Source organism: Lepisma saccharinum, chromosome 7 (genome assembly GCF_977018435.1).
Source record: "Lepisma saccharinum chromosome 7, izLepSacc3.1, whole genome shotgun sequence".
Lineage (NCBI taxonomy): Eukaryota > Metazoa > Arthropoda > Insecta > Zygentoma > Lepismatidae > Lepisma > Lepisma saccharinum.
In genome coordinates, this window is record NC_139235.1 from 75,120,470 (window position 1) to 75,145,889 (window position 25,420).

At 36.4% G+C, this 25,420-nt stretch overlaps 1 protein-coding gene across 1 annotated transcript in view; it reads left to right on the forward strand.

Moving 5' to 3' along the window:
- LOC145989928 (dual specificity mitogen-activated protein kinase kinase 6-like) overlaps positions 1 to 25,420 on the forward strand; it is a 32,148-nt gene that overhangs the window by 2,431 nt on the left and 4,297 nt on the right. Inside the window, exons 2-6 of the mRNA XM_083125447.1 lie at positions 181 to 369; positions 3,608 to 3,662; positions 5,035 to 5,200; positions 17,175 to 17,411; positions 23,774 to 23,953. Coding sequence (XP_082981573.1) covers positions 363 to 369; positions 3,608 to 3,662; positions 5,035 to 5,200; positions 17,175 to 17,411; positions 23,774 to 23,953 — 645 coding nt within the window. The 5' untranslated portion in view covers positions 181 to 362. The remainder of the gene's footprint in view (positions 1 to 180; positions 370 to 3,607; positions 3,663 to 5,034; positions 5,201 to 17,174; positions 17,412 to 23,773; positions 23,954 to 25,420) is intronic.

Sequence of the window (25,420 nt, forward strand, 5' to 3'; positions counted from 1 at the left end):
TTTCCATTACCTGATCATGTTTAAGTACATTATGTGTAACGTATGTAAGTATTGAGATGATAAACATCGCAGGCAGTTTCTTATCTTTTGAAGCAATGGATATCATTTGATAAGTAAATTTATGTAATGTCTGGATACTAACTTTTATGTTTAATGAATAATGAAACTTTAATTTTACAGTGACCGTGTTTCTTGCCGCTGCTGTCCTCTGAATTGACTGTGCAATGTGAGTCTGTGAGAACTTGCCAAACTGCTGAATGAAAAGGCTTGTCTATTGTCACTGATCAGGGAACTTGGAATACGGACTGCTTTGGATAGGCATTTTAACAAAATATTGTTCCTGGAAGTATCCAACGTGAAATATGTCAAGTATGTTTTTGTTATTTTTTTTATGTACAATATGCTACTAGGGTATTAGGCCTGCTTTAGATGGAAGTATTTCCTTTAACATTTTTTTCTAGCATAAATGCTTCCAAGAATCGGTACCTGTTCGATCTCGGGACTACACCTCTCACTCGTTTATTTCGTCATTTGTAACATTTGTACTTACCTATTGTGCATTGCGAAACATTCTTTAAGGTGGGATTTTGCTTTTCTCACTGAAATAATTTCAATTTTTCACATTACGAGTATTTATTGTTCTTCCTTTTTTTGCTTCCGAAAGGCACAATGTGGCGGGCACAGCTTGAGTAGCATTGTGGATCATCAGTGGGTATGCAGTGTTTCCAACCTTCTTAGCCGAAAAATGCCCCACAAACCATTCACACATAGCCCCAAGAAACATTCACTGTAAGGTAAGGTTAGGTTATTATTTTCCTGTAGTTTACGGTTATTACAAGCATAAGAAAACAGTTTTTTGTTGTGTCGTTTCAAGAGAACACACGCTCCCAGAGAATGAAAATAAATGTCTGATGAAAGGAGCATGTGTTCTCCTGAAACGACACAACGAAAAACTGTTTCCTTATGCTTGTAATAACCGTAAACTACAGGAAAATAATTCTACAATGGAAGCAATGCATACATACAAGAAAAACAGTTAGGTTAGGCAAACATAGTTAAAATTTGGGGTCATAATATCAGGAATGTATATTTCGTTTTTTCATCTTGCAAAACAACGGCATGGTTGGAAACACTGACAGGAGGTTAGTTCATCATCCGGTTAACGTAGAGGAAGAACGGCAATTTTGTGTGGGAGATATATTTCTCTTCAAAAATACATGAATTCCAGGACCAATAGATTTAACGATGAAAGAAAATACCTCCACGAACTTTGAAAATGCTACAAAAACTCATTTCCTTTAGTAGTTTCTTCTGTAAAAATGAAGAAATCTGTTGGCCCGAGATCGAACAGTTACCCAAGAATCTTATAGTACTTACATGGAAGCATTTCATGTAACATTTTGGTTAGCTTTTGCAATTACAATGTATAATATAAACAGCACTAAAGGCCCATCGTGTTACACCATGTATTGCGAGTGCACGATGTTTACAATTGAAACAACTAAAATATTCTTCCATACGTGTACTGTGTACACTATGAAGTATGTATTTAAGCAGCACCATTGCTTTGTACCTAAAAACATTTTATAGAGAACATTATTCCTTTCGGTTGAATAGCTATCAACTTTTTAAAATGCGAAGTGATATGTTGTTTTCATCTTGCTCGGCAACCATTACATCTGCACTCATGACCTAGAGGTCGCTTCTGATTGGCAATGCTAAGGAAATTGGACTGATTCTATCTTTGAGAAATGACATGAAGTATACCATGTCATCTGAAATGCCATAAGATTTTTCATTTTACATGGTAACATTTTGATCATGGCCTAAATGTTAAGAAAAATGCTTTCGTCTAAAACCGGCTTTAGTCTTGTACCTATAAGCAATATGTAGAATTAACACATGTCAAAGTCATTACCAATACCTTAGTTCTTCGAATCTAAAGCTCAGGTTTTTGTCAGATTTTGGACGTCCAAAATTCAGGTGCACCTTAGATTCAATTGCGTCTTCGATTCAATGTATATACTACAATATACGTATTTCATGCATGTACAACATAGAATCTACTTCAGTCTCTAATACTGGTAGTTACAAAGAGTAAATATTTTTATCTTAACCTTCCTTAAAATTACTGGTAGCTGCAATACAACAATCAACAGAAGTTACCGATGTTGCAAGGTAAAGTGCTGCATACCGTATTTGTAAACAAATATACATGTACACCATAGATGTTTTAATAAACAAAAAATTGTAAAACAGAAGTTACCGATGTTGCAAGGTAAAGTACCGTATAGGTATTTGTAAACAAATAAACATGTACCCTATAAATGTTTAAATAAACACCGCAAAGGTTAAAATATGAACATCTTTGTGCATATTCCTGCGCCTTAAATTCGAATATTTTTTTTCCGAAAAAAATTGTAAAATTCAAGTGCACCTTAGATTCGATGGCGTCTTCGATTCGAAGAACTATGGTAATTTCTCAATGTTTGATTCATAATTTTTAAATCCACCTGTACATGATTCAATTGTCATTGAAAGAGAGCATTTATGGTTCAACAAAATCATCAATTGAAAGTTGTTGAACCGTGTTCGTATTGGAAATCTGGAAAGGTCAAAAATTTTCCCCCCTACATGATCAAAGAAAAATTTGACCAGTTCACATTTTTCCAAAAGATAATTGTGTATGGCATGAAAAGAAATGAATAGATTAACAATTAGTCATAATAAAGATGATACTTTTCTTTCCAAAGTGTGATGTTTATTTATCTTCTCGGTATTATATACTAAATGTAATCTGAGATACCAGGAAAAAATGTGAAAACCGTTGTTTTTCATATTGTTTATGTAAATTGTAGGTTGTTGAATATATTATGTAATCACACCACTCACGGCTATGGAAATATACATCCTTCTTTGCTGTATAATTGTCTGTGGTTTACTTACGGAGTAAGTATTTCATGTTCTTTCAGATAGTTTTAAGCCTAGATAATGTGTCTCAGTTCGAAATGCAATATTATTTTCACAAGTTTAACTTGCAAAAGATTTTAGAATACTGAAAATGAGGTTTCGAGAAACTGGTTTCTGCATTTGAAAGCTACAGAAAATATTAATTAGTGAAAAATTATGTTACGGGTTATGTAGGTATTTTGACTCATTTTAAAAAACTGAAAATATTGTATACATGTGTAGAAGAAGAATGGGTACATTCTAAGGCAAATAATAACATTATGTGGCCAAGTAAATATGTGAGAACAGACATGCTTGACATGCCTAACCTACTCACATAAGAATATTGGTGTTGGAGTATGATTGTAGAAATAACACACTGTAATGTTTATTATTTATGTTTTTGAAAGGTGTGAGGTGCATTTTCCAACCATATTTTGTTACGAAAAGATGCGAAATGAACTGCAAAACATGAAATAAACTCTTAAACTTGAAGTCTGAATTATCTTCCAAGTTATGCAAATCACGGAAAATTTATTAATTCTGCTGCAAATATTTGAGAAGCAAAATTGACTCTTTGCACTGGAATAAACAGTAACAGGAACTTCCGAAAAGTGAAACTAAAGTTTTTTTAAAAATTATTATTATTTTGTTTCAGGGCGAAGACTTGGACCAGGATTAAAAGTTACACTACCAAATGAAACTGCACCAGTGTAAGTACTAGTACATCTTTAAGTTCTAAATGTGTTGTTTTTATTATTATTATTATCATTATTAGTGTTTCAATTCAAATTTTGGAGGTTTGTTGAAGATTGTGGCAGGAAAAGGAATAATGAGGAGAAAAGACTTATCAGTGTGTACACTAACAATTCTGATGGTGGTCAATTCCATATGGGATTGGGGTTACAGTTGTGCATGCAAGGAAAGTTCAATAATTTGTGGACCTATCAAGAATTGGAACCTAGAACTTGTTCATTAAAAGGTGATTTGCCATGGTTAATAAAAAAGTGTTCCCCTGTGCTTAGCACCACGCCATGAAGGCGTATAGGGGGTGTGGGGGTAACGCCCCACACTTTCTTGATCCGGTCATGAGCCATGGTTAATCAAAAATGAAATATCAAGTGTCCACCATGCCATATGGGTACGATGGTTCCTAGCTACTGATCCACCAGGATACTGTATTTCACCGTGTAATCGTCATACCATTTTTTCAGTCCAGAAATGGTTCATCGCATATTCATCACATAGTATAATTCTCTGTGTCACTTTAAGAGCCAGGATTCCAACTGACTTGAAAAAGTCAGGAAACATGAAAGTAAAATCTACTTTCATGGTGGATTAGTAATCGTGGGTTTTAGTAATTCATACCTGAAGTTCGGTGTTTCCTCGTTGCAAATTTTGTTTTGTGAGTGTCCGACAGATGAGAGAAAAGGGAACTATCACTACACAGGAGCAATCAAACCAGTGACACGCTAACATCCATATCTCAGATGCTTCCTCAGTTAATAAAGGTAGTGAGTTTTTGAAGCTAATTGGAGAACATCCAAATTTACAACGTCATAGCACCAAACTTCACATATGAAATTCTACTATCTTGAACCATGAAATATTCTGTATAAATGTAAAATTTTTGTTCATTTATGTTGAGCAGGGTTGAATAAGGACTATTCTGCTCCGTTTAAAACTTAATTGTTAGCATGTTAAACTCCACAAATGGTTTCGAAATTTATTATAAAATTGCCTGAAAAAGTCAGGGGAATTTGTTTTGTGAAAATGAGTAAGAATTTCAGTATTCCTGTTTTAAAGGTCAACTGGTACATGTAAACACACGTCATTATTCTGATTCATGATTACTTGTTAGGGCCTCCCCGATGGCGCAGTTGCATCGTAGCCTTGTGATCAAGGGGTCCCAGGTTTGATACCCGGTGAAGGCACATAAGGTTTTGGATCCCACTTTAAACTGTAGATCCAGTCCCAATTAACCTTACTGTGCATATAATGGACTTAAAATGCCAACTCAATCAATCATGCATACTTTTTACTGTTTTCCCTATTTGATACCTGTCTTTTTTGTTGTCGTTGCAGAACTCCACCGAGAAACCTAGACAAGAGGACAACAATTACTATAGGTGACCAAACATTTGTCGTGGAAGCTGATGACTTGGAGAAGCTATGCGATTTAGGTCGTGGAGCTTATGGTGTAGTTGAAAAGATGCGCCACGTACCGAGTGGTACAATTATGGCTGTGAAGGTACATATATAATTGTGAATTTAGCTTAGTCATACTGCCATTCAGCTAGAATCTTGTTTTAGCGCAATTTTGTCTCTTCTAGCTCTGGAGCTCACCCAGGCTCTCATTGATTGGGAATTAGAGGTGGTGAGAGCATGATGCTTTCTTTTGACGGCTTCTGTCCTTATCTGTTTCTTAAATGCGTAACGAACCTTAAAGTTCGTGGGATCTTAAGAGTATCTAGCAGGTTAACCAGTTAATTGATGGGGTGATGTAAACACTCTTGATGAGACCACTCGTCATTGACATGACGAGTTATTGCTTGGCATGCGAAAGGTACAAATTACACAAAAGGAATTAAACTACTGAAAAGACAATGGCAACTCGTTGGATTTTGTGAACCGTTGAACCTGTATCATGGCTGGGTGTAGGATAATTACCTGTCTATCTGAAGTCACTGAGCTGAATGAAAATAGCGAAGTCCTCTGTAAGCTTCTAACTTGTTGACCAAAGCGTGCTTCCACTATCGACCTCCTGTCTTGCTGACCTCCTCTCTCTACCAACTCAATTCCCAAAGTCCAGTCACTTCCCAGCTTGTCTCACCTCTATATTCCCTGGCCATCGAGCTCTTCCTCGATGCCGAATCGCCGAATCGTGTTTATTATAATTGCTACCATGCAAACCGCTGACACCAAACCCAGAAGTATTACCTGTTTCCTGAATGCTCAGGAGGTTTGCATGGCACAACACAATGCATTGTAAACATGCCTAAGAGGCTTGAGACAGCTGAGAAAAACAAGTGAATGCCCTGGTCAACATGAAGCGTTCAGAGAGACTTAATAAAATAAACATACAATCCTAGGGATTGATACGTTCGCGCCTCCTAGGAAAAATTTTCTCCTTTGAAAATTTAAAAGTCAAATCGCAAAGCTTGACATGACTCAGGTTCGCCAATTCCATATATTTTCTTAAAAAACCAAATATACAAAAGAAAAATCCACCAAAACATACCTTCCCTTGTTTGCCATAGCCTGAAGGAAAGAAAAATTTTTATTCCCTAAACTCTATAATGAATAATACCCTTAATACTAACAAATTCGTATGTTTATACGATGTAAAAAACAATAATATATACTATTATAGGACTAGAAATCACAAACGTTCGTGTCGTTAAACGATAAAACTCTAAATGTATCACATGTGCGTGTACGTAATGTGTATTATGTATAATTGCTCATCACTTGCTCCTAATCAAGAGTCTGTGATGCCTCGCCACGCGGTAACGACTCTGTGTGTTCCGCGAGGCTAACGGCTGGAGCGGAGCGTCTTTGCAAAATAGAACGGAATTCACAATGTTTGTTTATATTGCCCCTTGATATAGACTCTTCAAATAAATAGAAAAACCTCAAAAAGGTGCACAAGTAAGTACACGTAAGTAAGCATGTAAAACATTGTCACTTCTCACTGTTTTGTCCGTGTAAAAACCTGATCATATCAAAGTGCGTATGTTTTACAAACTACGTAGCACTGCACTCCTAACATCGCCAAATATATAAACTTGCATGGCTGTGTTGCACATTCCAATGTATTATTATACAATATTCAAATGCATATAGTGAGTTACACTGAAAACTGTCGCTGTTAAAACTTAATTATAGCGTTCAATTTTCTTTTCTACATTAAACTGTACACTGTATACATATATCTGGCTTGGTGATTACCTTTGTATGACTGCACACACAAATTAATAATCTTGCAAGTGACAAAACTATGTGCTTGAGTTATAAATATCAAAAAAAGTTCTGCGAACAAATGTGTCGCTTTCAATATTCCATGTTGGTGATAAGAAAAAAAAAAAAAAAAAAAAATAACAATAATACCTGCATGCGACAAACATATGCATAAAATATTGGCACTAAAGCATGCTTTCTAAAATGTTCAAAAGTGCTATAATTATGTTATTTAATGCTTGCATGTCCGTTTATTATTCAAAGTGCAAAATTTCATCGTAAAAAAAATTATGCACTAATTGATGCTAACACTGGTCACTTGACACCACTGGTGCTTGTCGCTTCCTTGTAGTATAATGTAAACTTGAATACATATGAAACTGGTTCTCATGCATGGCACAAAACTGAAAATGTATATAAGGGCTATGGAAAAGTATTGTTTCCCATAATGCATGTTAAATAACCAAATAAATACACATGATAGGAGCTCGCATGTGTATGTGTAGAAACACTGTAGCACAATTCTGTAATTATTGTTTGTGACCAGAACTGCTGTTTGTAGAATGTATGTTTTGTCTGCTTCCTCTTCTTTCTGGATTGCTTGTCGTCTTGACTGCATTGGGGCAATGTAAAAATGTAGTAAATTACCCGTAGAACTTGGGAGATGGGGAAAAGTTGTTGTTTTAACTGCAAACAGTGTGGAGGGAAATTTTATCTAGCTCCATCACTAGGTGTTGTTAATAATGTGTAGTCCGCTATACTGGGAAATGTATGGTTGATTACATCCTTCCTGTAAAAGGTAGTCTCCGTGCAGTAATAAGTAGAAATGTCTGCATGTCTCCCTCGTAGAGTGATACTCAGTCTTTCTGCCTGGTATTAGTAGACTGCCTGCGGATGTCCGTCATGAAAAATGCCCATGGGTGGTGTATGCATTGCTTGTCCATGGTGCTCCGTATAGACAGGTTAGGTTAAAAGGAAAAATTATGACAAAGAAAGGAAATTGCAATAGGATGGGTGTATATAATTCAAGTATGCATGTACACAAAACCAACTAATTTCCACTGCCTTTTCTTTAAAATTAAATTAAATTGTCTCATCAAAAATAAAATATGATTAAAATAAACTGATAAAATAATTGCCATAACTCTTTGAAAATAAATAAGGAAAATTTAAATAAAATATCCAACCGTAATTAAAATATTAATGTCCATGATTAATGTGTTGCCTTAACCTATTAATTATTACTGCTCTGCTCTGAATTAATCTGTTTCACAAGCTGATGATGCTTATAAAAATAATATCCTACGGTTGCGGTTAATAACACATTCCAAATAACAAAAACTAATATAGACATAGGCAAAGGGTTTAAAACTAATTCCTTAAATGAAATGTTCTTACTAATTGATTGATTAAGTTGCTTTAAAGCAAGTTCAAGCGAAGTCCATTGGGGAATAGTGAAATCAGATAAATTTTTGGGAATATTAGGTAGTAACTCAATTTTCTTCATTTTGACTTGTTCGAAAGCTAAAATTCTTGTGTGTAAAATTTGTTGATCCACAATAATTTGCGAAAAATCCTGATAATTAAAAAATATAGATTCCCCTTCGTTAAGCTGAATTGATCTGTGCGTGTTCAAATTATTATTCAAATTCTGAATAACAATAAATTGACCTGAACCTGATATTAAAATACCATTACGTGTCCTAATAAACTGGAATAATTTATTGTCAGTAATAGATTTCACTTCAAAATTACGAGAAACTGACCTATTGTGTAAAAGTAAATCTTCCAAACACTGTACATCTCTATCGATGGTAACTTCACTATGCGAGCAGAGATAAAAAAAGTTTTTAAGCTCGCATGCACTCTCAACAATTTGCACTAATCGTGGACTTCCCTTATGTTGCATACTGTAGGTTAACTCTGGGATTCGAATGCGAGACCATGAATTGTTATGCAAAATGCCTAAGTTAACTGCTCGAAAAATAGGAGCGATGTCATTCATCTGTACTAAAGGTGTCTCTAGAAGTAAATGAAATGATCTACTACTGGGTTCATAATTAATCAAATATACTTTGGTCAATGAATAAAATAATCCTATGTCTGTTTTATAAAGTGAATCTTTAAAATCGGGATGATGCTGAATGAATGTACGAAGCCAATTAGGAGTTAAAATGTGATAAGATAATTTTCCCGAGGCTATTTCCATAATTATAAAATCTAAACGCTCAATCATCTCAGAGGCGTGCAATAAGGCAACTATATGTCTCTCTTCATTATAATCGTAACAAAATTTAGCTAATAATTCTTCCTTTAAATGCAAAACTGATTGCTTTAAAACTACCAAAATCCCATTAACAATGTTCACCATTTTAACTTGACTCTGTTTCATATTCTGTACTTCCTGAATAATATGATGTTGATTGGCTGCTAAAGTTTTAACTGATTGGGATAAATGATGAACTGACATAGTATTGAAAACAGAAAGTCCTGCACTGAACAAGTTTATTAAATTAAGAAAAATCTGCCTCTTTTCCCTGTTATGAATATTAGTAACATTCTGATATAAATTTTGGCAATTAGGCCTTATGTCTCCTACTGTAAATTTACATGGGAAATACTGAGAAATTTCGGTAAGATAATCATTAATTTTGGTGCTGGTATCATTATGAATGACTTTCCATTGCGCACATGCGGAGTCATTATCAGCCTGAATATGCGCATCGATGAATATGTTCACAGTTGTAAAAATATTCTTACTACTATGAATGGTTAACCCTTGTCTCTCATAATATAAGCCTAATGATTTAAAAAATATGTCTTGCGACTGTTCAGTGTTGGGTAAGGATCCAATAAAATGAATCAGGGATAGGAGTAGGATTAAAATCCAAAATAGGAAAGTAATTCTGCTAGTAGCCATGCTTCTGTAATAAAAAAAAAATCCTGCATCAGTACAGCTTGACGTTGGGATATATACCTTAGTAAGGCTAAAATTATGCTGATGTAATAACTAAGTATGGGATCAGATAAGCAACTAGATCGATGTTAGGGAAGGGGTGGGAAATAACACATCAGCAATATCATGCGAAAGATGTTAGAGAGATACCGTAACTCTTCAGTTAGTGAAAATCATGGGTCATATAGACACTGGTCCCTATGACTTATGGATTAGTGAATTAGAAAGAGTTCCAGAAATCACGGACAACATCTTAAACTACATCCCCCTAGTGCTCCTGGGTCCGACGTGGGGTTGGAGAGTGAAACTAATTGTAAATTACGCGATCAAGGATAGGGTGCTCCGGGAAATAGGCACCCTATCCCAACTGGAGGACCTTGTGCGGGAGTATTGGGGAGAAATAAAGAAACGGGAGCAGCTAATAGCGGCCTGCCCCCGGAACTTCCGCAGAAGGTTCTTCCTCCAGCGGGAGCTGGAGTTGCTTCAGGAAGACTTCCTGTGGCTAGGGGACCTTTTTGAGAGTTGCAAGGGGTGGAAGGTATTTGACTTCAACTTGGAGTAGGGTAAGTGAACAAAATTTTCCTAAAACTAACTAATAATAATAATAATTTCTCAAATTATAACATTTGTGGTAAACCACTCTGTTTAAATTTGACTAGGCTAACGATGCCATGGCGACTTTTGCTGCACATGCCTGTGCCAATCACCGAGGCTTAGCCTGGCATGTTGCTAATAATCTTGATTACTCTAAGTGCATAAAGTGCTAAAATTGCCCTTTCGTAGAAATTTCCCTGATTTTATCAAAATTTCGTTTATCTTTATCCTGATTCTAATGAAAAAAAAAACGTCAATTTCCCAAAAAATTTACTTACTATAAATATCTCTATGAAAAACGGGAAAATTTTGCGAGAAAAACGCAAAAAATTCGTCTTGTTGTTCCTTTGAAAATTATTGGTCGTGATTAACCTGAAGTGCATAAATGCGACGTTTTACGAAAAAATTTATCTATATAAAACAAAATATCCCTAACATTGGTTACATGAACTTCTATCGTAAAAATCAAATTCTGATGGCTATATGCGTAACTAAACTGATTCCCTAAAATTTTACTGAACGAACGCCACTAACTCAAAAACAAAATATGCAAAGCCTGTGGTAAGTGTTTCTGAGCTTCTAGCGTGTTCAAAGTACTCGGAAGAGAGCTTCAGTGCGGAGAAAGGAATTCGCTGACAAAGTTCTTGCAAAGTTGCATTTTTGGTCGCTGGACGCAACTGAAAATTTCTCTATGGCGACAACGAGAGCTCTGGCAAGTTCGCTGCCGTGCTCGGCGACTTCGGGTACGTTCGGGTGCCGTCGGAGAGGTGGAGGGGAAAAGGTCGCTGCTTCGGGCAGCGGGCATAGGAACGGAGAAGGAAAATGCAACGCCAGGATTCGCTGATACATGGAATGACGCGTAACTGTTTACAAAACTTTAACTTGCTACGAACAAAGTGTAGTAACAGCTGCGGGAGTTCGAAATAAAGTCAAGGTCTTTGAAATGACGTAATAAATTGGATGGAAAGGAAAAAAAACTTCGTTGCGCTTGCGACAGCGTGTTACTAGAACACTTCCGTACTGGTAAAATAACAACAGTTGGGAAGCTGTTAGCAAACTAAATGACTAATAAACCTTGCATAAGGTACAATTAAACGTAAAAAATGAATGATACTTAAAATTTGAATCGTAATTAATATAAAATTCTAGGCGAACATGAAGTCGTAGAAAATATGGTCTGTAAACGATACAACAGGTTCGGGAACCTGAAAATTTGGCTTACTTTCTGCTTTTAAAGTAACACTTGAAACTTTCTTGACTTTTACTGGTAACTGATTCGCAAATAACTCTTTAATTTTTACAACTGGCTGAACACAGGATGAAATAGGCAATTCACTTTCCATTTTGCGACTGTTTTGAACAAAATTAGGACCCTTGCTTACGGCAAATTTCTGAACTCTATCTTTAACGGATAAAATATTCTTCGGCAAATCTATATTGTCGTCTTTAGTGACTAAACTATTTCTGGATACATCTTGAACTTCTTTTTGTACCCTAGGTTGAATAATAATGGACTGAGGGAGTGGAGGGGGAATTGGCGGGTGACTCGTTTTTAATGGTACCACTTCAACAATCGGTGCAACATCGTCGTAAATCTGATCAATGGGCGGTGAATCATTATTAAGTTTGCTTAATGGTAATTCGTTGGTACACTCATGGTCATAAGTAATAGATTTCTTGCGCTGACATTGAAAATAACAGATTATGAAAATTATAAAAATACTAATAATAAATGTTGTTAATAATAAAATTGTAATTATATTATAAGGATAGTCAAAGGACTTGTTCAACAGATAAATAAAATTATAAGCTTTTACGTATGGAAGAAATCCGTTTAAAATAACTAAAATCGCAGTGATTTTCATGTTGCTTAGGCAATCAAAACAAACAGTTCTTCAGAGCTAATACGTACTTTAAGCCTGCCTAGTCTAAGTAGTAGATATTTTAACTCAACTTTTAATTATTTCTGACTCTAGGCTCAAATTATCTGCGTGATTTATTTATTTAATATAATTTATTTATTCTCTAAATTTATTAGCACTGTTTAACTTATCTTATTTTAAATTTCACTGCAAACTTATCCTATTTTAATTTCAGGTGTTATGTTTAAATACTTAAAATGAATTGAACCGTACTAAGGTACAAGGTAAGGAAAAATTGAGTCTGATTTACTCCTGACTACCTGAAATAAAATGATAATTATTATTTATGCGATCTTTAAATGCATTAAAATACTAACATCACTAAAACTTGAAGAATCTTTAATTCTCTCTACTCATTCTAAAATATGCTTAGCATATTATTGTGGCAAAGTTAGCAACTAAAACCGTTGTGGTTTAATCATTATCATTCTGCGATGGCAGAATGGATTTCCAGGATTATCGGTCATGATCCAATATCCGAAGGAAAATACTTGTAACTGGAGCGCAATAAAATCTTGACGTCGACGTCTACATATTCATATAATATAAATATTCTCATAACTGGCGCTTAAAATAAACTTTGCTAATATAATCATATACCTTCTTCTGAAGAGTAACTATAAAATTCTAGTGATATATCCGCTGAGCTAGTATTATTACATACTGCAAAAAAAAACTTCTGTGCCTAAAGCACATTATTAAATAATAAGTCTGCTTTTAATCGTTAATATTATTAGTGCTATTCTATGATAACTTATTATTATGTCACGTGAGTGGATTTAATATATTAGACCTGTTTCATTTTAATAAATGCCGTAACTTGGAGCAAACTTGCAATATTTATATTTAAGATTTTAAAACAATCTGCATTTTAAAGTTTTTAACATTCGAAGCTACAACGTGCTAAGGATAAATATTCAACTGTCAAACGAAACAATGTTTCGGACAGGAAAAGAATATAAATATATACTAACAAAAAAAAATCTCGTTAATATGTGAGAAACGTCCACGCCGTGTAATGCTCTCATAATTCTCTTCTAGTTATTCAAAATAAGTTGGCTGTGCCTAACTTTGCTTAAAGCATATAAGTATATGTATATATGTGTACGGATTCATTCATTCTCGTCACTACTGCTTACCTGTGAACGGACATCTCTCGTCACTGCAGCCTAATAATACATCTATTACTTCTCAACTAGAACTTTTAATTAATCGGGCAGTTTATACCCTAAATCACGGTACGAACCTTGTACATGCGTGTCGAGGAATATAATTGGCGTTTCGTTTCTTTACATATTAACATGAATTAAAATTTTCAGGCAATGTATGCGTAAGTTAAGGTAACGTAAGGCAAGTGACTATCTCGTATAAACTTGACTATCTCCTTAATCTAAGCTCCCTTCATGAGGTGCTAGGAGACTTCAGTCATTAAGAATATAAATGAGTGGTCCTCGGGGCCTTATTCGTTCCCAAAACTATATATATATATATAAAAATGTAATATCCTCGTTGCAAAAGTCTTAGCAGTCATAGTTCAAGCATTCTCAATCCTTTACAAGTTACGGTCAGTTTTAAACCAAATTTAAATTAAACTTTTAAGAAATTTCAATTAATAATAATAACAAAATATTGACTCAAACAAGCATACTCTGTGCCATAACTCGTTAAAATGCACCATAGTGCTGATTGACTCTGACTCGGTGGCACTAATTTATTTTCCTCATTCATAAATAACTTTAAAATCCACTTTTAATCCACGTTGTTAATTAATTAAAATATTAAGGGTAAAATCGTTTACTGTTCACTGTAGCTTACTGCATCCTCATAACCAACGTTGTGATAATTTTCGTATCCAAGATCATATATAAAAAAATTCTAAAATCACTGTCAATGCAAGAAATCTTCAAATCTAAATGCCTTTCCCTTATTCCTTTTTTAAAATTCTGGATGGTAAAAATTTCCCAGGTGGGAATTTGTTGTAGCCATGGTACCGGGCTCGTGAGTGAACCACAGAGCTACCAGGAGCAGATTGATAGGGAATCGTCCACGGACGTCCCTGGGCCGGCCGCATTTTTGGCAAAATGGGCCTCCCTGAAATCCGACATCGAACCTTCCGCCACGCGGAATGCCGGACGCTCCTGATACCAAAGCGCCAGCCCGACGCGGGTAACCGCGACAGAGCTAGGGCGCAGGTTCCTCCGCATTCTACATTTTGCTGATTACCGACCCAAACTTGAAGTCGATAAATTTAATCGAATTCATCCTCATGTTAGACTAAACATCTATCATGGCATATAAATTTTCTTCTCCCCCCATAAATGCAAAAAGCTTTAAGCCCTATGTATTTTCAAAATTGAAATATGGCAAGGACATACTGAAAAACTAAACAAATGAGCAAAATGTTTGGGGTGGGTAATGAACTAGCACTCCACTACGTGTCAAAATTTGGGGTGGGGTTGAATCCTAAACTGGTTAACAAACTTTTTTCTCATCGCATTTCCGAAAAAAATGCATGAGAAGCCCTAGCAAATCCACCACGTGTCAAAATTAGGGGTGGGAAATAATTCTAAAACTGGTTGTTAAAACCTCTTTTCTCATCGCATTTCCGAAAAAATGGATGAAAGCCCTAAGCACCTCCATCCACGTGTCACCAATTTTCATCTCATTTCCGCAAAAATGGATGAAAGCCCTAAGCACCTCCATCCACGTGTCATTCTATAGAATGAAGGGATCTGAACCAGTTAATTGATGGGGTGATGTAAACACTCTTGATGAGACCACTCGTCATTGACATGACGAGTTATTGCTTGGCATGCGAAAGGTACAAATTACACAAAAGGAATTAAACTACTGAAAAGACAATGGCAACTCGTTGGATTTTGTGAACCGTTGAACCTGTATCATGGCTGGGTGTAGGATAATTACCTGTCTATCTGAAGTCACTGAGCTGAATGAAAATAGCGAAGTCCTCTGTAAGCTTCTAACTTGTTGACCAAAGCGTGCTTCCACTATCGACCTCCTGTCTTGCTGACCTCCTCTCTCTACCAACTCAATTCCCAAAGTCCAGTCACTTCCCAGCTTGTCTCACCTCTATATTCCCTGGCCATCGAGCTCTTCCTCGATGCCGAATCGCCGAATCGTGTTTATTATAATTGCTACCATGCAAACCGCTGACACCAAACCCAGAAGTATTACCTGTTTCCTGAATGCTCAGGAGGTTTGCATGGCACAACACAATGCATTGTAAACATGCCTAAGAGGCTTGAGACAGCTGAGAAAAACAAGTGAATGCCCTGGTCAACATGAAGCGTTCAGAGAGACTTAATAAAATAAACATACAATCCTAGGGATTGATACGAATGTTAGGCACATCCTTCTTCAATGTGCTGATTTTAATGTCATCAGACAAAGTTTTAACCTTTCCAGCAATTTATCATCTCCGTTTGGAGATGACAAGAGTGCTTTAACAAATGTTTTAAGGTTTGTGACAAGAGCGGTCCTTTTCCATTCAAGGGGCTTTTAACACCCCCTTTATTCAGCAGAGTAAAGATGTACATGGAACATGGCAACACTGCACACACCGATGTCTGTTGAAGAAAAAAAGCACTTCATCTTTTTGAACAATTTAAATTCTAGATGTAAGAATAAGTAAAAAGCAACATTTTAAGTAACATCCAACAATTAAGGGTCCCGTGGGGAAGCGGAAGGCCCAAAATTTGAAATTTTCCGTAATTACGCAAAATTTCCGAACCTCATAATTTTATTTTTTTTACATATCCTCATAGAGTGGTCTTTTGTTTTGCTACCCTACAAATTTGGTCCAGCCAGCATCCAAAGGGCCGATGCTAGAAGCAATATTCCGGACATTGTCCTGAAGCTTGCAGCACTGCTGCTTTTTATAATGTTATTATTTTTTACTCAGTAAGTATCTTTGCATGGTTGTAGGAATGTACCACCGCTACATATTACATTTTTTTTCATTCACTTCGGTCTATTGAGGGACACACAAATTCAACATCCTCCTTCTTCTTCTTCCTTTAGCACTAATTATTGGGAGGTACAATGTACAAATTTTACCTCAACTAAAACCCCTGTCTTTAAGAAAGAAAACAAACCAAATTTCATCTGTCTACGACAATTTGTTCTCGAGCTATAATTTGTTTTGTATTTCGCAGCAAGTTTGAAAAGCAGGCACATGAAATACTCCCGGCTCTGTTCAAAAGTCAGGCGTGCGAGAGGTCTGCCCGCTAAAGGATGATAAACACCACACTCTGAGTATCCCATCTTCAATTTCATCTAATCAGCATTTGTACTCTTTGTCAGGAGCAACATAATAAAAGGAAAGAAAATCCATGTACAGATACCATGTCTTGTATATCTTGATTAGAGTGAAACCTTTGTGTAGTCAAGCAACTTTAATTTCATATTTTTATGTGTTTTTCTTCAATACAATAAAATATGCATATTCCGTGAATCGATGACATTTCAGTAAACATGGTATTTTTTTTATCAAGTCGTGTATCTGATATTTCCTGAAAGTAACAATGTTTATCTTTTACACATGTTAACAATACATTTTGGTAACATTAGATGAAATTTTAAGTGATCATTGGTAGCAATTGAAAACTCTGGATTTAATAATTTAAAGTTTGAACTTCAATTTGAATTGAAATATGTGTACAAAAACCAATGGACACTATTAAGATTTTTCTTATTGTTGTTCTAATCTTCTATGAATGAAATACATGTATCAATAAATAAGGTGTACTTACTGTTGCATTTTCTCTCCTCAGAGGATTACGGCCACAGTAAATACTCAAGAGCAGAAGCGGCTTCTAATGGACCTCGATATATCCATGCGTTCTTCAGATTGCCCATATACTGTGCAATTTTACGGAGCCCTTTTTCGCGAAGGAGACGTGTGGATTTGCATGGAAGTGATGGACACAAGTTTAGATAAATTTTATACTAAAGTGTACAATAACGAAAAGCAAATCCCTGAGGACATCTTAGGACATATTGCATATGCTGTAAGTGTAAGCTACATGGTTTTCTTCGCGTTTGTGTGCGTATTTTGTGGAGAAAAAAGTGGTGCATAGTGCATTTTTGTAGATTTGGTGCATTCTGTGGATTTGGGAAAGGAAAGATTCTTGTGTACAAGCTTTGACAATTATTTTTATCTTTTAATGCATATTGCTAATGACGACTTTTTTTATTATTATTATAATTTTAATGAAGGTAACAACAGAGTACAAGTAGGATAGAATTCCAGGAGTAGTTGTTAGCACACTGGATTTGTAGTAAAATCATAGGTTTGATCCCCACCAGCAGAAAGAAATTGTTTGCTTGAAAACGTGAGGAGAGGTGTTCTCTCGAAATGTAGTGTTACAATAGGTATAAGTAGTCAGAATCAGTAGACAGTTGAGATTTAAGGCTGAGCTCATGTATTGGTATTCGCCGATACCAGTGGTATGAGTATCGGAAAGTATCAGTTGGATTTTATTTACCAATACTTTTCTGATGTTTTGATTATTGGTGGGTTCTGCAAAAATAACGCATATACTTGTGTGGATTCTAATTATCCTGGAAATTATGCAAAATTCTAAGTTTCCATTGAGTTTGTACCAATGTTGTGTGAAAAAAACAAACTATATTGTAATTAGATAATAGGTATTCTTATGTTTGGATGTAATTTTGAATATTTTAAAGCAAAACTGGTAAATTGATGCTTATATTTGGAGTGGAATGGTCATGCACTAATATTAATCAATATTTTGAAGGATTTTTAATTGTTGCAATTTTCAAGCAACAAGTAAGTGAGAGTAAGAGTATTGATATTGGTATGGGTATCGATTGAAAGTAGTATCGGCTGAAGCCCCGTTAATATTACATTCCAACATAATGCTTGTGCAGGATAATGGACTTGAGACTTACATAACCTCCTTACTGTTTTCTGTAAAACCTCCTTACTGTTTTCTGTAAAGTCATTCACATTAAAAAATGGAACATCTAAATCTTGAAATATTTGCTGTGCTGCAATGCATTGTGTGTGTGTTATGCAACTCTACAGTGATAAGCTAATCCATTGCAGTGAAACGAGTACTTCAAAATCTAGGTGTCACCTTTTTATTGCAGTTGACTGTACATGTGAATAGGCAAAATATTAGGATATCAAGGCAGATGCAAACTGGAAATAACATGATTAGGTGAAGCAGAATAAATTTTTCGTATTGAGCAATCAGACTTGGATTTCTATGTTATTTGCTTTGAGGGCAGCTCTCATTATTGGAATGGATTTAGTAATGTAGCAAAGGAGCACAAATTGAGTGTGCAAAACTTGGCAGTATGAGAATATTTAGTGACATTAGTTTTTTGCCTGGTGAATTGAAAGTTTGTAATCATTTGTTATGCCACATGACGGAATCAGCAAACACATATTGATATTTCTCTTGTAGTTTATGGTCATTACAAGCGTAAAAACACAATTTTTGTTGTAACGTTACAGAAGAACACACATTCCCTTCATGTCTGATGTCTACAGAAGTGTTACGACAAAAAAAAAAAGTGTTTTTACACTTGTAACGGCCACAAACTACAAGAGGAATAATTCCAAAATGAGCCCGACCCTGTGGCCGAGTGTTTAGCACATTGTGCTGCGACACCAAGGGTCCCGGGTTCGAATCCCGGTTGGGCTTGGTTGTTTGTGAATGTCCATTCATCAGTTTCATCACTCATCCCCATCTTCGCAAATTAGCCAAGAGGCACAAAACGTGAAGTAAAATAAACTAAATCAATCAATCAATTCCAAAATGCAAGCAAATGGAATTGGAGAGAAATACTTTGTATTTATTAGTCGATACAGACAGATCCATACCAAAGTGTACATGGAAAAATTTGTGGTTCATAGAGAAAGCTGACTTGCAATGGCTACATGCTACCCTAACATGTGTAAGTCATGAAGAATCTCAGCTGTAAATGTTCTGAGAAAGAAGGCCAGGGAAAGGGATAAGAATATTCAGCACTGTCCAGTCATCTATAAAGTACTGACTCAGTGTCATGGTTTCCAGGGAGGATATCACTTGGCATCAAAAATCTTCCATTGTTCCACATTCACTCACATTTTAGTATACAGCAACACAAAACAAATGAATAGCGCAATAGAAATACATTACAATGTGTCCAAGCTTTCGGCTCCATCTTGGGGTTCTCATCAGAGCTGCTCAAGAGATTGCAATATATATGAAGTGCATTTCAAAAGAATGGGCCGATTATTTATAAAAAGTGACTGGCAATAGTGTTCGGATTGCGCCTGTGCAGTAACATCAACTGGTCCATTGATGACCTAACAATATAATTTTTGCTAGTCAGCTGTTGGTTATCATGCGAGTTATAGTGTGTTAAAATGGCTGCATAAATACATAATCCTGCCAGTTGAAAACTACGGTCTGTGATTCGATTTCTTAAAGCCAAAGGTCATGATGCTGCCAAAATTCACCGAGAATTGAGAAGGAAAAGAAAGACAATGGTGTCCTGCGAATGGTTCCCTTGAATGGGAGCTTTTGATCACTCCCTGTATAGTCCAGACCTTACACCTAGTGACTATCACGTCTTCCTGCACATCAAAAAGTGACTTGCATCTTGACGATTTGAATAAACTGAAGTGTTCAAAATCTCAGTTTTGGTTTTTCTGAACTCCCAGGCGGTGAACTTCTGTGCAGAGGGTATAAAAAAAAGCTTGTTTAACGGTACCAAAATTGGGATATGTACGTGTTTGTAACCACTAATACAGAGTTCTTTCACTTCTTTGATATAATCAATCGGCCCTTATTTCTTAAATGTGCCTTGTACTTTTTGTGTCCACTGACATAGCAAGTAGTGACATTGAAATTGCTGCTTCTTCTCTTCATCTCGACCAGACCTGAGGATGACCGACATGGAGCCGAAAGCTGGGACAGATTGCTAATGTGTTTTTTTATGATGTTCATTTGTTTTTTGTTGTGGTATTCTAAAATGTCTTTCCTGGATGTTGCATAAGGGGTTTTTTATATTCACCTTCACGCACCATTCTGTCAAATAATGATTTATTTCAATATTTGCTCTCCTCCATGGTGGGGTTGCAGAGCATGCTTTGATGCCAGGGTACCTGGTTTCAAATCCCAGCTTTTGCAGTTGTGTTTTTTGTAAATGTCTCTTCACCAATTTCATCATTTTGCCACTCATGGTCATCATCGCGATTAGCCAAAGAGGCAGAAAAGCGACAATAAAAAACAAAATTCAAATTAAATAATTATATTATTTATCTTTGTAATTGTATGAATGTTCTAGTACTTGAAAATCAATAATACGAGGGTTGCTGGAAAAGTTTCTGCAAACTACCACCAACAGTGGCACTAGTGTTCCGCTATTATAAAAATCTGAAGACTAGATCTTTTTTAAGTTTAAATTATACAGGGTGTCCGGCTTAGACCTTTAACATTACAAAAGAGCATAATTTTGCAGAGAAACCCAATTTTATTACCAAAATTTACATTTTGGTAGAAAAACTCATGCATTTTTTTATCCCAGCACCAGCACTTCACACAACCTCGATATGAGCCCCCCCTGTGGCACGGCAGATGTCGAATCGATATTCCAATTCCGTCCAGGTATTCACTAGCATTTGAGGGGTCACATTGTTAATCGCCTGACGAATTCTGTTACGCAGATCTTCCAAGTTCTCGACGGGCATACTGTAGACTTGGTCCTTGATGAACCCCCAAAAGAAAAAGTCTAGGTGGGAAAGATCCGGCGAGCGCGGAGGCCAAGCAAGTGATTTAGATCCTCTTCCTATCCATCTTCTAGGGAAATGCTCATCGAGAAATTGTCGTACAATGATAGCAAAATTTGCCGGGGCTCCGTCTTGTTGGAAAATTGTTTCTGGAGGCATTTGAGGCACAGCGGAATGCTAAAGCATGTCTAATATTTCGTTCTTCTCACTGTTTCTATTATCTTCTCTTTCATTAACCCACACCACACATTAACGTTTGGCGAGTCTCTCATAATTTCACGAAACTCATGAGGATTGTCACTTCTCCAAATACGGCAATTTTGCTTGTTAACTTTGCCACACGTGTGGAATGCAGCTTCATCAGAAAAGCACACCTTGTCCAGAAAAGCATTGTTGTTGTCAATTTTGGTTAACATTTTGCCCGAAAACGTCTGTCTTTTAGGCTTATGATCAGGATAAACTCGTTGATGTAACTGGATCTTGTACTCCCGTAGACGTAACCTTTTGTGCACAACGTCATGGATAGTAGACCGAGGAATGTTGAGCTCTAAACTTGCACGTCTTATTGATTTTCTTGGACTTCTTGTGAATGCAGTGCGAATCACTTCAATGTTTTCCTCTGATACCTTCCGCTTCGCGTACTTCCCTCACACCGACACAACACTTCCAGTTTCTCTTAGTTGTTTCTCCCACTTAGCAATACTCACATAGGAAGGAACATTGTCGTGACGTTGAAGATTGAATTCACGCAGAAAAGCACGTTGAACAAGCTTCACATATTTGTTTTCTGCCAGTAAAAGAACGCACAACACTTTCTGCTGAACCGTCCACTCCGCCATCTTGGAATTTATGCGTTACACGCGCATGCGTGTCACGTCAACTCGAAGTACTGGTGATTCTCGCAAATGCCCACAGTTGCCAGTCCCATACAAACAATAAGTTTCATTTGAAATTGAATGTAACTAAAGTTATACTGTTTTGTAATGTTAAAGGTCTAAGCCGGACACCCTGTATTTGATTGTTTGTTTAAGCCTTTTCGTTTATTTTTCAAAGCAATTTGAAGAAGTAGTTTCGTATGAGAAATTGAAATTTCTCGTGAACACTTTCGGCCAATGATTTTTTATGATTTCTAATGTAGTTTAACACCGAAAGAATGCATCGAGCGACTACATTTGGCTTTTGGGGATGAAGCACCATCCAATAGGACTGTGTATAATTGGTTTTCTGAATTCCAGCACATTTCTCAGTGATGAATTTCGTGAAGGTCGTCCATCCACGTCTGTTGTTGCCAGTAATGTTGCTGCTGTGCGTGAAGTGATTGAGAGATATCAGCATGTGACATACCACGAGATTCAGGCATCCTTGAACATTGACATGAAAGCAATACATACGAGTTTGCATGGTCATCTGAACGTACGGAAACTTCAAGCCGTTGGATCACATACAACTTGACCCAAGCTCAAAAACTGGCTCGTGTAAATTGATGTAAATAAATGCTCAAAAATTTCAACCAAGGCAAGTCAAATTTGGTGTGCTACATCGTTACAGGGGATGAAAGTTGGATCTATTCATGCGAACCCGAAACTAAACAGGAATCCACTGTTTGGGTGTTTCAAAGCCAAAACCAACGAAAGTTGTTCGTTCGAGGAGTGCTGCCAAGCAATGCTTGTTTCTTCAGTTATACTGGGCATGTGGCAACAATAGCTTTAGAAGAATGAAGGACTGTAAATGCTGAGTGGTATACAACAATTTGTTTGCCAGATGTCATCAATGAATTGCTAAAACAAACCCAAATCGTCGTATTATTCTTCACCACGACAATGCCAGTTCCCAATCAGCACACCAAACTTGATTTTTTGTCCAGTAAAAATGTCGAATTAATGACTCATTGTCCGTACTCACCTGATTTATCACCTAATGACTTCATTTTGTTCCCACACATGAAAAATAAGATGTGTGGTGAGCAATTTGTGTTGTCTGAAGCAGCTGTTGATGCATTTCGAACAGCAGCTTTTAAGGTATGAGCTTCAGAGTGGAAAAAATGCTTCCAAAATTGGTTTGAGCGTATGCAAAAGTGTATCGATCTTAAGGGTGAATACTTTGAAAAACAATAAAGCCATTCCCAGAATTTCACATGTCTTTTTTCATATTGATTGCAGGAACATTTCCAGCAGCCCTCATATTTATGTCTTGGCAAATATACAGTATCAATAATAAATATATATGTACACAGTGAAACCTCAATTTTATATTTGACACATAATTATTCTTCATGGTTATAAAGTTTTGCCAAAATTTACAGTTTCCTCCATTGTAGGTTTTTTCACCTTGGTCTTGTGGAAAATACAAAATCGAGGTTCCACCATGTAAATACTTTGCATTTTATTTGTATTTCTGAAACGTGGCATTTATTAAAAGAACAATCAAACCCAACATGTGGTAATACGAACATTGCTCAAACTCACGACCATGATATAGTCAAAATATTGTATGTGAAAATACTATGTTCTAGAAATACAAATAAAACACAATAAGTGGTGTTCTTTTGCCACAAATCATGTTGACACCAGGTTCTAGTATATTTTGTCAATTATTTGTTTTCTTACGTATGTTTTTCATTTGCAGGTAGTAAATGCCCTACACTATCTGTATTCTCAGCTGAAGGTTATACATCGAGATGTGAAACCGTCCAATATCCTCATTAACAGAAGAGGCGAGGTTAAGATGTGTGACTTTGGGATCTCAGGGTATTTAGTGGATTCTGTAGCCAAAACGATAGACGCTGGGTGCAAACCATACATGGCAGTAAGTAAAACTATCAAATGCATGATTTTCTGTATGTACGAGGGCCATTTTTCTTGTAGTGGCAACATGTATGAGAAAGAGACATGAAGGAAGATGCATACCTGGAATCATTTACAGCCCTTCAATGTAATCTCCCGCTGCTGCGTGAACACATTTTCAAACATCTGGCAGTCGTTGGATGCCATTGATAGCTCCTGTTCATGCCAATGTGCGCAGAGACCGCCCTGTGGCCAAAATGATGATCTGGAAAGCTTTTCCCCCTCAGCAGTTCCTTCATCTTGGGAACAAATCAAAGTCGCAGGGACTCAGGAGAATTAAGTGGGTGCTCCAAAACCTCCCAACCCCTTTGTTGCAGTATGTTCTGCACCACTTGTACTGTATGACATCTGTGTGTGTGGATCTGTTGCATTGCAAGGATGCCCACCACCATGTTCTTTCGTGGCTAATTTACATCCACTTTCAAATGCCTAGGCCCATCTGGCAATGGTATGATATGGTAAGGCATGGTCCTCACATGCCTCGCGTAAGCCCTTGTGAATTTGCCGTGCATTCCTTCCACGTACAACCTGAAAATTGATGAATATTCGCTGTTCTTCACACGTGAACATTGTTCAGGGCGGTATTATACACACGCTTCACTTTAATGTCTTCTAACTACCACACAACAGTACTATTCAGCACCAAACACCTATACACGATCCGTAGTACAAGACTAAACAAGATCCGATCGTTTTTTGTCCCAGCGACAACTGACAAGCGTATATCAACAGTGTTGCAACTACAAGAAAATGGCCCTCGTAATTAGATTGAAGTCAAATTTTGAATAGGTTGAGAATTTGGTGTTTGACTTCCACAAGTTGAACAGGAAGATGAACAAAACATTGTAACACAAAACTTTAATGTTAAATCATCCTTGGAGCTTTGTGAATAAATGCAGGTGTTTCTAAGCTGCTAATATTATTAATCTTTGGAACAATTTGTTGGGGCAGTTGTCGTTCTTTTAAAGTTGCAGCTGTTTGAAGCTTTCATGTCAACCTCTCAACTTCAAAGCTGGTTATATTGGGTGTATAATTAAGAAGAAAAATTTAAAATTCCCAAATTTTTGGGCAATCTAATAATGTTTTGCAAATTCAAAAATAAATTATGCATTTCATGCTGTTTGTTACATACATTGTCACAAGGGTGCCCACAGAGGGGGCCAGAGGGAGCAACTTGCCCCTCCACTGTGTTATCAGGTAAAAACTTCAAATTCTAGTATGAGAAGATGGATGAAATGTACAAAGAACTGTTCATCAACAATGTGATAGATGTTTATGGAAAGGAAGCAAGTCAAGCCCAGTTTCTATTTAAATATTAGACTGAAGTCTGAACTTGACTACAATGCTAAGGTATTTTCAATTCAATTTCATGATTTGTAAAATAATAAAAGGTAAGATATGAGACTTTATGTCTGAAGGGCAAGATGCA